At 41.7% G+C, this 12,863-nt stretch overlaps 1 protein-coding gene across 5 annotated transcripts in view; it reads right to left on the reverse strand.

Annotated features, from left to right (window-relative positions):
• LOC111249355 (tRNA (guanine(6)-N(2))-methyltransferase THUMP3-like) overlaps nucleotides 1-12,816 on the reverse strand; it is a 39,263-nt gene extending 26,447 nt beyond the window's left edge. For 2 of the 5 annotated variants that reach the window (XM_086988336.1, XM_022803131.2), the window contains exons 1-3: nucleotides 12,272-12,816; nucleotides 6,525-6,747; nucleotides 2,159-2,483 (exon numbers count right to left, since the gene is read on the reverse strand). In XM_086988336.1, the coding sequence (XP_086844462.1) occupies nucleotides 2,159-2,483; nucleotides 6,525-6,556 (357 nt within the window). In that variant the 5' untranslated portion in view covers nucleotides 6,557-6,747; nucleotides 12,272-12,816. The remainder of the gene's footprint in view (nucleotides 1-2,158; nucleotides 2,484-6,524; nucleotides 6,748-12,271) is intronic. The other 3 variants (XM_022803124.2, XM_022803126.2, XM_022803127.2) reach the window with 3 other exon arrangements.
• Nucleotides 12,817-12,863: the final 47 nt, after the last annotated feature.

The raw sequence follows: 12,863 nt of genomic DNA on the forward strand, positions 1-12,863 counted from the left end.
GGCTAAAACTAACTTGCCTCTGAATGTTTTAATTTTTTAATCCGTGTCCATAAACTTTAATAACGATGACATTCAGACAAGGTCTGTAGATAGGCCAGATTCACAGCACTAAGGTGCGCCATCATATTTGTCAATCCGCGCAAAATAATTCATATTATTTGGACCTATTAATAATAAAGCAAATCTTACTAGGTAAGTTCCCAAAGAATAATCGCAGTCTCGTGTCCGATAAACGCGATCTAAATGTCGAAAGCGGATGGTCGACCAAACGTTTTAATTAATATTCAAACACAAACCTGGTCATGTAGAAGAAAGTTTAAAATGTTTTTAGGTTTAATTAAATAAAACAAAGGTAGTTTTTTAATCGATGCCTTTCGGCCATTCGGCATATCTAAACCATCCGGCGGAGTGGAAACCGGCGGAGTACACTCCAACAATATTAGTGTGACATTTTGGCCAACTTAAGACGGCCGTTTTGTATGTACGTACCCCCGACAACTGAATGATTTAGGCGTAAATTAAATGATGTGAGATAAGATGGAAGTGAAGATGCTCACGCGATTTTTTCACCAAAATATGGCTGCTAGAAATTTCGCGGGATCACTCGATTTAATAGAAAGAAAAACGTATAACACAGCCTTACGAAATTCTTTTGTGAGAGGTGTTTTCTTTATTATGATTTATGATCGGATTATATGATCGGCCTGATCACATTAAGTATATAACATTTTATGCGATATATAGTATTTGTACACTTGCACCTCGAACATAAGGACCACCATTGCAGGTCGATCTTGATATTCGCAATGTTTTTTTCAAAAGTTATTGTCATACCACCGTCAAAGTATACGTTTAATTTAATAAATAAAAAGTTTTTCAACGGTCGCTTATTTTCAACGGACGCAGTAGGAATTGTTATACGAGAAGTGTCGGTAGGTTTAAAGAACAAGCTCGCTTTTTGTTTGTTTTTGTTGCGTTGCCCCTCTGGCATAGTATTATTTACTGACCGTCAAAATCGTATTTCCATCGTAAGAAAAAACTAAATGTTTCACTGACCATCTTCTAGTTACTAGGATTCGTTTCCCCATCTAATAAAATAATATTCGTCTAAGCGTCATCTACCCTTGCACTCGGCGGGTATCTAGGTAATCTCCGAGTTCACCCAGTACATTCCACTGCAGCCATCGAGACACAAGCCAGTATGGAGAACATGAGGCGCCCGGGCAGATCGAGCATGAAGCCGCGAACATCAACACTACGAAACCTTTTTGGACTACCTATTGTACACGCTCATTTAGGCGGACCCTCCTTTGCTGTCTCTGCTAATTTTACTACTATCGCTACCTCCCGTTCGTATGGGTCATTCACCTACCACCCCCTTCGCGAACTTCGCTTCCGAGAGCGGCAGTCAGTCCGTTTTTCCGTGCCGTTAGTTCCAACGTTCGTTTGCCACTCTGGCCTTATGCCCCGCTACGAAATGACTAGATGGTCTAAACGGTTTCGAAGTAGCGTGACCCTACTTCTGCGCCCAGCTTCTGCCCTTTCCTTTGACTCTGCCAAGCACCGGCGGCACGGCAAGCGAAAGAACTCTTTCATTTTGTGTTATAAACAATTACAGTTCGCCACCTTTTACTTTTGACTTTTACCCCCCTCTTAGCCTGTAGTCGATAGCCCCTTCCGCATGCGAACGATGAGCGGTCAGCAAAACAAACATCATCTCGAAGTAGGCGCCCACTTGCCAGACAAGAAAGTGAAACTGGTGGATTAGTAATAGTTGAAGTCCGCCAGAACCGTCGAACGTGACAAACGAGAGTGGTTTAGACACATGAAAAGAGATTTTTGCTAAGAAATGATGTTACGATATCCACGTCAGCTGGTTTTAAGTGTATATAGCTTTGTTTTTAAGTGTTTATAGCTTTGTTTTTCATATTATCCTGACCTAATGATTAGCATATCCAATGAATAGCCGCATCCTGGAGCAGTGAACAAACAGCGAGTATCTAAGAAACGAGTATCTTAAAATTGGCGAAGGGGTCCAAAACTAAAACATCCTATTTAGCCGACGCATAGCAACAGTGCTATACGTTTGCATATACAGACAGCCATGATATTCGAAGGTACCGTCTGCTTGAATGCACTGTACAATACGTGAACTAACCTCTTCGAGGCGATCGTTTGGGACGGTAAACCACACTCGTCCTCGACTCGTTTGACCGTAAAGGCTGAGCTTCTCTTTGATTTCCTCCCGGGCCATAGATTCCAAACCAGACACAACCGTAGCTTCTACAACAGTGGAACCTTCAGGGGAGCTCCAGAAATACTCAGCTTCATCACCTGCCGCCATTGAGGCGCAGTCCTCCTCGACAACTGAAACAGTCTCCGCAGCCCTGAAAGATGGGTCACCAGGTTTGGCAGTAGCCTTCGATAAATCATACTCATTCCCGGCAACGCCATTATCAATCATTGTGGAGGACGACATCTCTCTGAAAATACCACACAAACCCCGTTAAAAATAAATCGCAGGGAACCACAAACGTGTGTTAGTCTTTAGCCACGTATGATAGATTGCCTAAGAGTAAGCTGGTTTCAAAAAGGTCGTTAAATACTACTCACAACATTTATGTGCCTGTTTTGTACTCTGTTTGGTAACGTAGACAGCAAACTGCAAATCACCTTTACCCGTTTTTTTCTATTATATCTTTTTAACTGCTCTGGTTCAAAGAAAAACCGATGTTTTAAGTAGCCGACCCACTTGTGGCACTACGATACAAACCCGTCAGGCTTTAGAAGATCCACCGGTACATCTTCTTTCATATGCACTGAAGTTAATCATAGAACTATATAAAAGTCTGCGGGTATTTTTAGCTAAGATGTTATCGAAGCTTACCGGATGGACAGAAGTTAAACGTTCGTCCCCAGTGGAAATCAATAGGGAAACGAACCACTCAGAGAGACTATCACAGATCGTGTCTTATATAGGTTTTATTTTTCATACCTAGGATGGGACCTAAACGCGCTAAAATTTGCACAGGGTTTTCTCTTTATCAATGAACTTCAATGAAGTTCATAATCTAGGTATATGTATGCCGAAGACTTCTAGTGAAAATGTGAAGAGAAATCTGCTTTTTGATGAGTGTTTTATGCACCTATATAGTACGAATTCGTCATCCATTTAAGCAAATGTCAGATCTAATTTTTCATTCCAGCAGTTCGTCAGTTTACTTATACATGTTCCCGTATTTGGGCTCTGAGCAGCGACAAAGATCTCAGAACGAAACTCTGTCCACTCCAATACCTCATGATGTTATTTTGCTTAATTCGAATTCTATTTTGGAGCTAAAGACGACGTTTGGGAGCGAAACGCCTTTCAAAAAGTTGGCCCTTAAGCAGCCTTTTCAAGCGGCATAACCTGTTTTAGGTGCAGAACTCACGTTCTTCCTCTCTCAACTTAGTCGAAGTCGCCTAGCTCGGTAGAGGCGCATATTCAGCACCACCTAAAAACTGTCAAATCTATCCCTTGATATCTATTTTACTTCAAGATATCCTGATGTTTGCGCTTTCTTCATATATCCCACCAGTTTTCATTCAAATAACCTGGTCGAACTCAACTGGATGAGACTCGACTTTAATTATCGGCATCGCAACTCCGTCATTTGTCATGCAATAGAGTCCTTCGAGCTACCTACTGTAACTCTTCTGTTTCCCGGGTGTACTTGCTAGCACTAAACTTAGTCACCTCAGTCACTACATCCAGCAGAGGCTTCCGAACCAGCTTTACGTTGTTCCGGCAACAGCGAGATATGCAACGAGATACATTTGGCCTATAGGCCGTTCGCTTGTCGCCAAACACTGGGAAATGGACCTACCGTCCAACGTATACTGCTGCTGCCGCAACAACAGTACCAGCAATAGCGCTAGAAAAGAGGGGGCCGCAGCCATCACGAGAAGGTAACCCCGCCGCGACTTCATTAGCGAAAGCCACTTAGCCCAAACATCGGTAGTAAAAGTAGGGTCAGCATTAACAGCAGCAGTCTCTGCTGCCATACGAGTAAACTTGAGCCGTAACGCTGCTAACGTTCTATGGAGAGCCCGCAGCGGCTGTAAGACGGGCCGCAAGCATATGGCGCCAAAAACCGCAAACTCTAAGTAGAAAGGTTTGGCTTAGGTAGAAGCAGTTTCGCTGCCTAGGTTGATAAATAACTGTTCCTGTTTGAATCCGGTCCCGCCTCTAGTTGCCTCTATATATTCTTTGCTGTTTTATCTCGGTAATAATTTTCTGCATGTTATCCTACCCTGGTTGCTGTCCGTATCCCCATACGAGTCCACCCCTTACATGTACGTATATCGTCCACAGTGTGCACTACGAGACAGCCCTATACACCGGTAGCATTAGTAGATAGTGCCGTAGCTAGTAGGTAATTCACTTTAAAGCTTCTGAGGATATCTATACATCAGACAGTGGCTGTTTGGGTCATACGGAACTTGCGACGTAACTGGCATTGCGAGAATCGGCCGCCGCCAGGGTTCTACGTAACCGCGTGAATTTCAGAAGGTTCTGTGAAGAAGAGGTCGTCCTCGCGAATTTAGTTAACTTCGTGCTTCTTTTCTATTTCCTATTTTCTGTCCCAATGTTCCCTAGACAGCCTACCGAATAGTTGAGCCTATCCTATCATGTCCTGTTATACAATAAAAAGGAAATGTTGTAAATTATTATATATAAGCAAAGTAAAGCCATTTTCTCCCTCCGGTCCATCAACAGCGACACCAAAGGTCACTGGCCAAAGCACATCGTGTCGCAAACTATCCCTGTGTCTATGTGTACGCAACCAAAAGATTTATGTATCTATACTTGTGTAATATATGGCCGAGTATTAGAGCACGCCTCTTTGTTTACTGTTGTATGGCTTGTGCCGTTCCCGTCAAAGCGACCTCTACACCTTGGCTTAACGGACGGTCGCCGGATTACTGCTGATGCTATCGTAGTCGTAACTCACGGTTCTTCATACTTCCTGCCATAGTAAATAGTGCAATATGTTTAGCAACAAAACTAGCTGCACTGGCTTGACGCAACAGAAGCGATCCTACATGAATAGAACGGAATGTGGTAGCTCTTTTGCATTTGTTATGTTGCTACAGGCTACAGACATCGACAGCATCGGTTAATAACAGTATTCGAGCCAGACTGATTAGGTCGGTTGTTCTCTAGTTATCAGGTTAGAAGGAACGCTGGATTTAGCTATGGCGAATAAACGGAGACGGAAAACACGACCTACAAGCCAGCAATGGCCAAAGTAAAACATTCGGATCCAGGTTGCCTATTTTCTAGGATCTTCTTGCACATAACAAACGGAGGACCGTGGAGAGGTGAGGTTTGAGAAAAACAGATTTGGTCTGGCGGAAGTGATAGCATTATACTATATATTAGCAAATCAGGTCAATTTTTGCCAGCTTCTCTGGCCCCATGATTCCGACTCAGATGGGTCGACGTCGCAAGTATGTTCATTAAGTCGAGCGTCGCTGCCGTCGCAACTGTTCAGGCTAAAGATTGTTCCGTCCTCGTGTAGGACAACGCAAAAACACACTACGCAACAATTAATAAAGCTACTATGTTAAACTGCTAATAGAGTTGTAACTACGATCAAAAGAGAGACAAATAAGAGAAATTTAGCTTTTTTAGCGGGTGACATCGAATAACGTACAACAATGGAACAACGATGTAGGGAAAGCAAGCTGCTTCCACTGCTGCTCCGATTACTATACAGTACAGGAAGGGGCTTTTGGATTGAAACGTCTGTACTTGCGTCTGAAAGATTCGGACCGAGCGAGGTTGGTCGCTCCGTCAACTCGCACCAAGCCAAGCAGGAGTTTGTTATGAAGTAGACGTCGCCATGATCCTCAGTTGTCTCTTACAGGAAATAAAACGAAGCAGAAAATCTAGACAGACCAACATAAAAAACGCGTTATATATACATAGGCAATCAATGTAATTACCTGTAGTATACACATGATCAGCGGCAGGAGTCAACGTAATCAGATATAAATCCAAACTCGACCCACTGCGAACCCTGTGGGACTAAACGAAAGTTCGAAGAAAAAGCCACCTGGTGACGAATATAAGGTAGTGCGAGTAGTAGAAAATTCAAACTAAACCAACCGATTTTCATCGAATTTCGTTGGTGGCATTTCCCTCTCCGAATAACCTTCAGCAAGTTCAGAATCCAAGCTCAACGAGAGACTGCTGAGAAAAAGAGGCCAGCCATTAAAAGAATGGAATACAATTGTGGCCTCAAAGGCGACTTAAATTTAGTTTGGGTTAGCTGGAAGGGCCGAAATCAGTTTTCCTTTCGGACCGACGCAAAGCACAAAGCTGCAGCTATCCAAAAACGAAAAAATAAAAAATAGCAAATTTAGTGGCAGTAGCAGCAGCAGTGCCTGCGACTACAACCCAACCTGGATTCTCCGCTTGAGCTGTTACTTGTTCTGCTTTTTGTGCTCCTCTTCCCCCGTTTTTCCTTTAGCCTCACCCATGCAATCTCCAGCTGATTTTGTGGCACATATGGCCTCTACCACAGCATTATAAGTCCTTCTGGAATCAGTAGTTTACGCAGGGTCCCATCGTGCCTTTAACTTTTTTTCGTCCTTTTGCTCCCGCCCGCTCCATTGCTCTAAGGTTTCCACTTTCAAAATTGCCGTAGGACAAGCGCTTGCAGCCGCCCTTGCTTAACTCTCCGAGCCAACGAACGCGATCTAAAAAAGGAAGACGAAGACGAAACTGCTGAGTGACGCAAACGTTCAAGTGGCTTGCCACCACCCCGTATGCAGTTAATCCGACCATCCATTTCTGGCTGATCCGGCTGGATTAACCTCTTTCTAGACTACGCGCCTCTACATAGGGACTGATGATGGTTAGGGATATTAAGGGGATCTGGACGACTGTATTCTAGTGAAATAAATGAAAGGTCATTCTGATGGCGGAACCGTAGAATGAACTCGAACGTGGCCAAAAGGAATAAGACACAGTCAACGAAAGACTATGAAGAGCCTAAGGACCCATCGCTCACTATCATGTTGAGTAAAATATAGTATCCAGAGAATGCAGAGCGTCTTCTCACAGCTACATAGCAAAGCCGGCAAGACCTCGCAAGCGAATAATGCATACACTGGACCTCACTCCAGACCCAACATCCTCTCGAATGTGTTTAGCTGTTTTCGAATACGCACGCTACGTAGTTCCTGTGGTCTAGCGGCTTCGCCTTCGGTGACTTCTTCACTAGTATCTGCTAAAAAAATGGAAATTGGGAGCAGTTTACAGATGTCTGGCGTGTAATTAAAAATTGAAAGACGGCACGATGACAAAGCAGTGCAAGTCTGCCACCGAACTGTACGCTTATCTGCGTGTATGTGACACGTGGTACACGATGGCGGGGATAGAAAGAACTCTTTATGTAAACAGATCTACGCTTTAGATTTAGTTTTGTAGAAACTCGATTTATTATGCATGAGTTGATAAAGTTGTTGGATTCTATGTTTGGGGGTTACTCAACTCCGGCACTCGATAAAACTATGAAGTATATAGATAAATATGTATTAATTCTTCCCACAGATTGTGTAATAAATGTCGCTGGCGAGACCTGAAGCAGCAATCCCATGCTTCGTTCAACTAAAGGCTTGGCCATTATAGCTACCGCGTCGAGAGATATATATACATATATAATATTTGACATTTCGTAAGTCCACTCTATACATACAAGAGGACAGAGCAGTAATGTGACAGTTGGAGAGCTTTCACTGAATAGATCTGCTTTTCATCGGCGGGATCCCCCGCAACTACGATGAATGTAAAATGAAGACTCTGTAGCTACCAAGCAACCTGCCCACCACCCGATATTCACACAGCCACATAGGTATATCTACGAATAATATTCGTTCATGAAATGTAGGGATGAGTCTCAAATTTGCGCTGACGAGCCAATATGATGGCGTTTTTAATTACGTTCTTGACTTTTCAATCTGTTATTGGCCGCAAGGCACACCACTAAGCATGAAGACCAAGTGTAATTTTGATATCTTGCTCACTCACAATTATACCGCCTGCAACATCTCCCATAGATGAGGCTATCACATTGAAAAATCATGCGCTTTAAATACAAAGATGTATCGAGCTGGTACGAACTACCTTCTATCACACAGGGGCCCGTGCATAGATTAAATCTCATAATCGTAGATATCTGGAAAAATATCCAAACTGTCCCACATACATTTTAACTCGTTTCGGCAAGTAACATACTTCTAGTTATTTGTAACCACCATCGAGCTAGAGCAAGCACGTGATCATAACAAGGTTTTTTTTCCATTCGCAAGAACACCGTGCATCAGTGCGTGCATGCTGCAAAATAATGAAACAACAAACGAAACCAAGACATACTATTGTAGATTTCTATCATACTTTTGATTCTTCTACCGGCATTTACAATTTAGCATTAATACAACACCGGTACACAATTACCAATAATTATAATGACTAATTGTGTCTTCCATTTACAGTAATCCTACACGTTGGCGCGCCAAAAATTGCCGACGACACAAGATGCACGTGTAATTAACTTTCATACACAAGCATCACGCAGGTATGTATCCGTTGATAGTTTATCACTACAGAAAACACCACGTCATTCCACCTCAAATCTCTCTACCAAGTCAATAACTGATTCAATGTTTGATCACAACAATTATCGTTTAGCTTCAATAAACAACTAGTGATGGTTATTCTATTATCTATGGGTTAGGTCAGGCAAAGGTAACCCCAAATCAATCTGCAACAAACGACAAAAAGCAAAGTCTACATGTTACAAGAATCGCTGCAATCGTTCGTACAGATAAGGCACACTTGCATCTTTACAACACCTGTAGTGAAATCAGGATCGCTCTTTAGCTTATGTTCCCCACCAAGACTGTGTGGTCAGTATTCAAACAGTTTGAAAAATACATATATACGAAGCATATTTAATATGAAGCCTGAACGAGCGCGTAATCTTCCATACTTTAAAATCTTCTACAGTACTGTTGCCAAGGCAAAGCTCGCGATTAGTATAAATTTAGGCTTCTTTTTGAGGCGAACTCCATTGTGCATCTAGCTATGATCCTACTTCGGCTCGCTTACGGTTCGGCACGGTACTACATATCAGCGACGTTTCGGTCTCTAAGTAAAAACCAGTAGGAGAGTACTACAGCACTCGTGTTTTCATGTCGCTGCGTGTCCCCGAAGGACGTTCGCTCTTCGTAGAAATCTTTCTTTCTCCATCCGATTCACGGGTCTGTTAAGCAGTGTCTGCGATACGGACGACGTGTCCTCCAAGAGCCCTTTTACGAGGAAGAGGCACCCACGCGACAAAGTTCCAAACAGCCACGTCGGCTACGGCCACCATTGGGTTTCGTGCTTTAGCTAACCGGGTACATTGCGAAAAAGCTCACGTAAAAATTAAAGATGACCACTCCTGCCATGTTGGCAGAATATAACATCATTGAGATCATTGAACGGAAAGGAACGAAAAATGATTAGCTGGCTGTCCTTCTATCCGTTTTGCCTTCGAAACACGAAAGCACAGCCAAGTAGGATGTGAACTCATGACAAGCTTATTGTTAGATCTGCGACTCGTCTTCGAAGACAGTAAAAAATCCAGAGAGAAGAAAGCATCTCTGAGATCCACAAAGTCATTGACGCAATATTAATTCAAAAGTGGGTCTAGACAGTGGACAGTAAATGTAAGACATCACAAATGAAAAAAATACTATTTTTCTACTTGGGTTATGACGGTGTCGGTAAGATGTACCCGGCGCAGACGAACTAGAACATGTCGTGTTTCGTTGTAAACAATTGACAAATTTTTCCCGTCTACCGTATGCTCTTAACTCGGATGCTATAGTTATACTGTTTTAACAATACAATAATAGATCAATAGAATTGAAGCCACTGTGCGTTACGAACAAAAACCAAGCCGTCCTATGTTCCCGGAAAACCGATCACAGTTTGCGACGATGTTTATTAAGTTATATAATGAACTTCTTAGATATTGATTTCGAGCGAATCTGAGCGCGCGCAAATACACGGAGAGGAGCGACAATACTACACGGGCCGTGATACTCCCCAATCCCCTAATGCGGACTAGCCTAGGAATACAGTATGTCATTGGTTGCTATACCACAAATTAAAGATTAAATTTACTATTGCATAATATTATCTAGTAATAGTAACAGTAGCAGTTGTAACGCTACTGGTGATTGCTCGTTCATCTTACTCACCTGAATAGAAATGATTTACTTTACTTGGACAAACACTAGCCGCATTTAACATATATGTGACGACAAGGAGAGAATTTTAAAGTTCACTATGAAAATTGAGAATCAATCTCGTAGCAAATCATCAGACACGGACATAACCCAATCGCGCACAAACTCTATCTATAAAAAATTTGGCTGGAAGATCTAGCTTAGCTAAATCTTCTCGATGTAATCTGCCCACGTTAACTCAGTACAAAAGGTCGCTCATACTCTTAGAGGCAGTTACCAGACGCTCCTGGTACCGCAGAAAAAAACCGCTGTCTGTTCAGCACAAAGGAAAATGGCACACCCAGACAAAACGAACGCTCTTGGAATTTAACTCTTTAATAATCACAGTGGCTTTTGCGCTAATGATTCAATAATTAAACCCTGTAAAAGTGCACGATATCTATATAAGGTACACAGTTTTATTCTGAATTTTATCACACACATGTCAACGACCTGTTAAATATGTTGTAAGTGGCGGCAGAATTATTTCAAATGATGTTACCATAACACGTTCCTCTACTCTGTAGTACTAACACAGCGGAACATAGAAGTGTGGTTCGCCAATGGTCAACGTAGATTATATTTGGAGACGATCATGAAGTAAATCGTAACGAGAGCAATCGCAGCAAAAGTTGGATCCCTTGATCTTGTATCAATCCAAGAAATGCAAATATTGTTTAAACTTAATCATTCTTTCGATAACGATAATAGATTGAACCGCTGCTTAGGCCGTATGCTAAAGACTTGACGCAAAATATAACGAAAGCACATCTACTTAACATCCAGCTTCAATAACTGAATGGATATCAAAAAAGAATATTTATTCGTTTAAAAAAATAATATTTATTATTTAAAGAGTAGTTGAAACCAATAACATTCTGAGTTCCGGTTATATTTTGTGGTAATGTCTTTGAACTAACTAGGTTATCGCTAAATGTTTTAATTCTGTCATCTCTGTCAGCCATCCGCACCGATACAAAATATTATTAGAGAGTTTGCCTGCACAGGTTTTTCAAAGAAGCTTACCAAATCACTTGCATAGACAAACCACGAACATGTGCTTTACTAGTAACAGAAGTAAGATTATTAACAAAATAATATCTATATAAGTTGATAGACACTTATCTGTGTGAAATTAAAATGAATTTATGTAGAAAAAACAACTATACTCTTATGTTCCAAATGAAATACAAATTTTTTGCGGAACAATGTTTAGTATTCCATAGACCAGCAAATCCAATGCATTTAAAATACAAGGACGTGCCTGAAGTACAACGAAGTATGTTTTGTGACGGACGTGCACTTAATAGCGTAGCTTTTATCTGTCGGGAAGCAGACGTTGAAGAAATTCAAAGAAAAACATTGTTTATCGTAAATTTCCACAACAAGGAGGAGTTTTATTTTGGAGCTTTGTACTAAAACGTTCTCAAACAGTAGTCTTGTTCCAGAGACTAACTCAGTTCTTTGAAACACGGAATGGTTGTCTCTGGCACCAAAGTTTTCTTTAATTCAATTTCTTAGTTCCTGTGTACACACAGTGATCTTTGGTAAGCTCCTAGAGCGATTGGGAGAAAACTAGATGTTAGTGATATATTGTCAAAAGCTGAATTTATGCTTATTCTACAAATGCGACTTAAAAACGTACAGGGAATTACGTTTCTCCAAACGCACAATGTTACTGTTAAATAGCTGCCATTCCTTGAGCAGGTAGTCAGTAATATTTGTAGCATGTTATATGACCTAACAATATAAGTTCGGTGCCCTGAGAGAACTTTCTAGCAGTTTCACCTCAAGCAAGTTACCACAAGGTGTCTCTAAGAACTCAGTGTTTTCTGTTCAAAATTGATTCGTTCCCACTCACAAGAGAGCAGTTGTTTGTACATACGCGCCATCTAAACACGTGTATAAATGGAAAACAAAAACAATTCTCATAAATGATACCAACTGATTACGGCTTGAGCCCGTTTATCGTTGCGTCGAACGGCTAATGAATGGTAGCACTCCGCTGGTATCTGTAGTGGAATAATGCACGTTTTTTAGACTAAACATGCGCTGGTTCGCATATATCGCTGCACAAACACACACCGATTCGTCTTTCTTTCGTTATTTACGGACGAACCTACCACAATGAAGCGAGTTGGTCAACGGTAGGAGATTCCTATTAGCTTTATTAAATGGCACTACTGCTAGCACTTCCAACAGTAATTCTACAACAAAAAACGTGATCCTCCAATCGAGCTGCCGCTTTCGTCGTGATTTAAAGGTGGCGGGTCGAACCAAAACAAGAACGTGGCAGTTTTTCGAATTTCTCGTAAGCGAAATACAATTTTTTCTCATTTATACAGCTTTTGCCACCTACTGTACAGTCCGTTGAACAATGTTATTCTCAACTAATGATATGATTAGCGTAAAGCATCACTATCCGAACCAATGCATTTCTAATAATTTGCTACTGGCGATTATAATTCGTTCACCCACCACTTCTTCTGTGGGCCCTCTCCCGTACAGGGCGCTGCTTTCGCGTTGAGCCACAAATG

This window comes from Varroa destructor, unplaced genomic scaffold (assembly GCF_002443255.2).
Source record: "Varroa destructor unplaced genomic scaffold, Vdes_3.0 BEIS01000004.1, whole genome shotgun sequence".
In the NCBI taxonomy this organism is placed as follows: Eukaryota; Metazoa; Arthropoda; class Arachnida; order Mesostigmata; family Varroidae; genus Varroa; species Varroa destructor.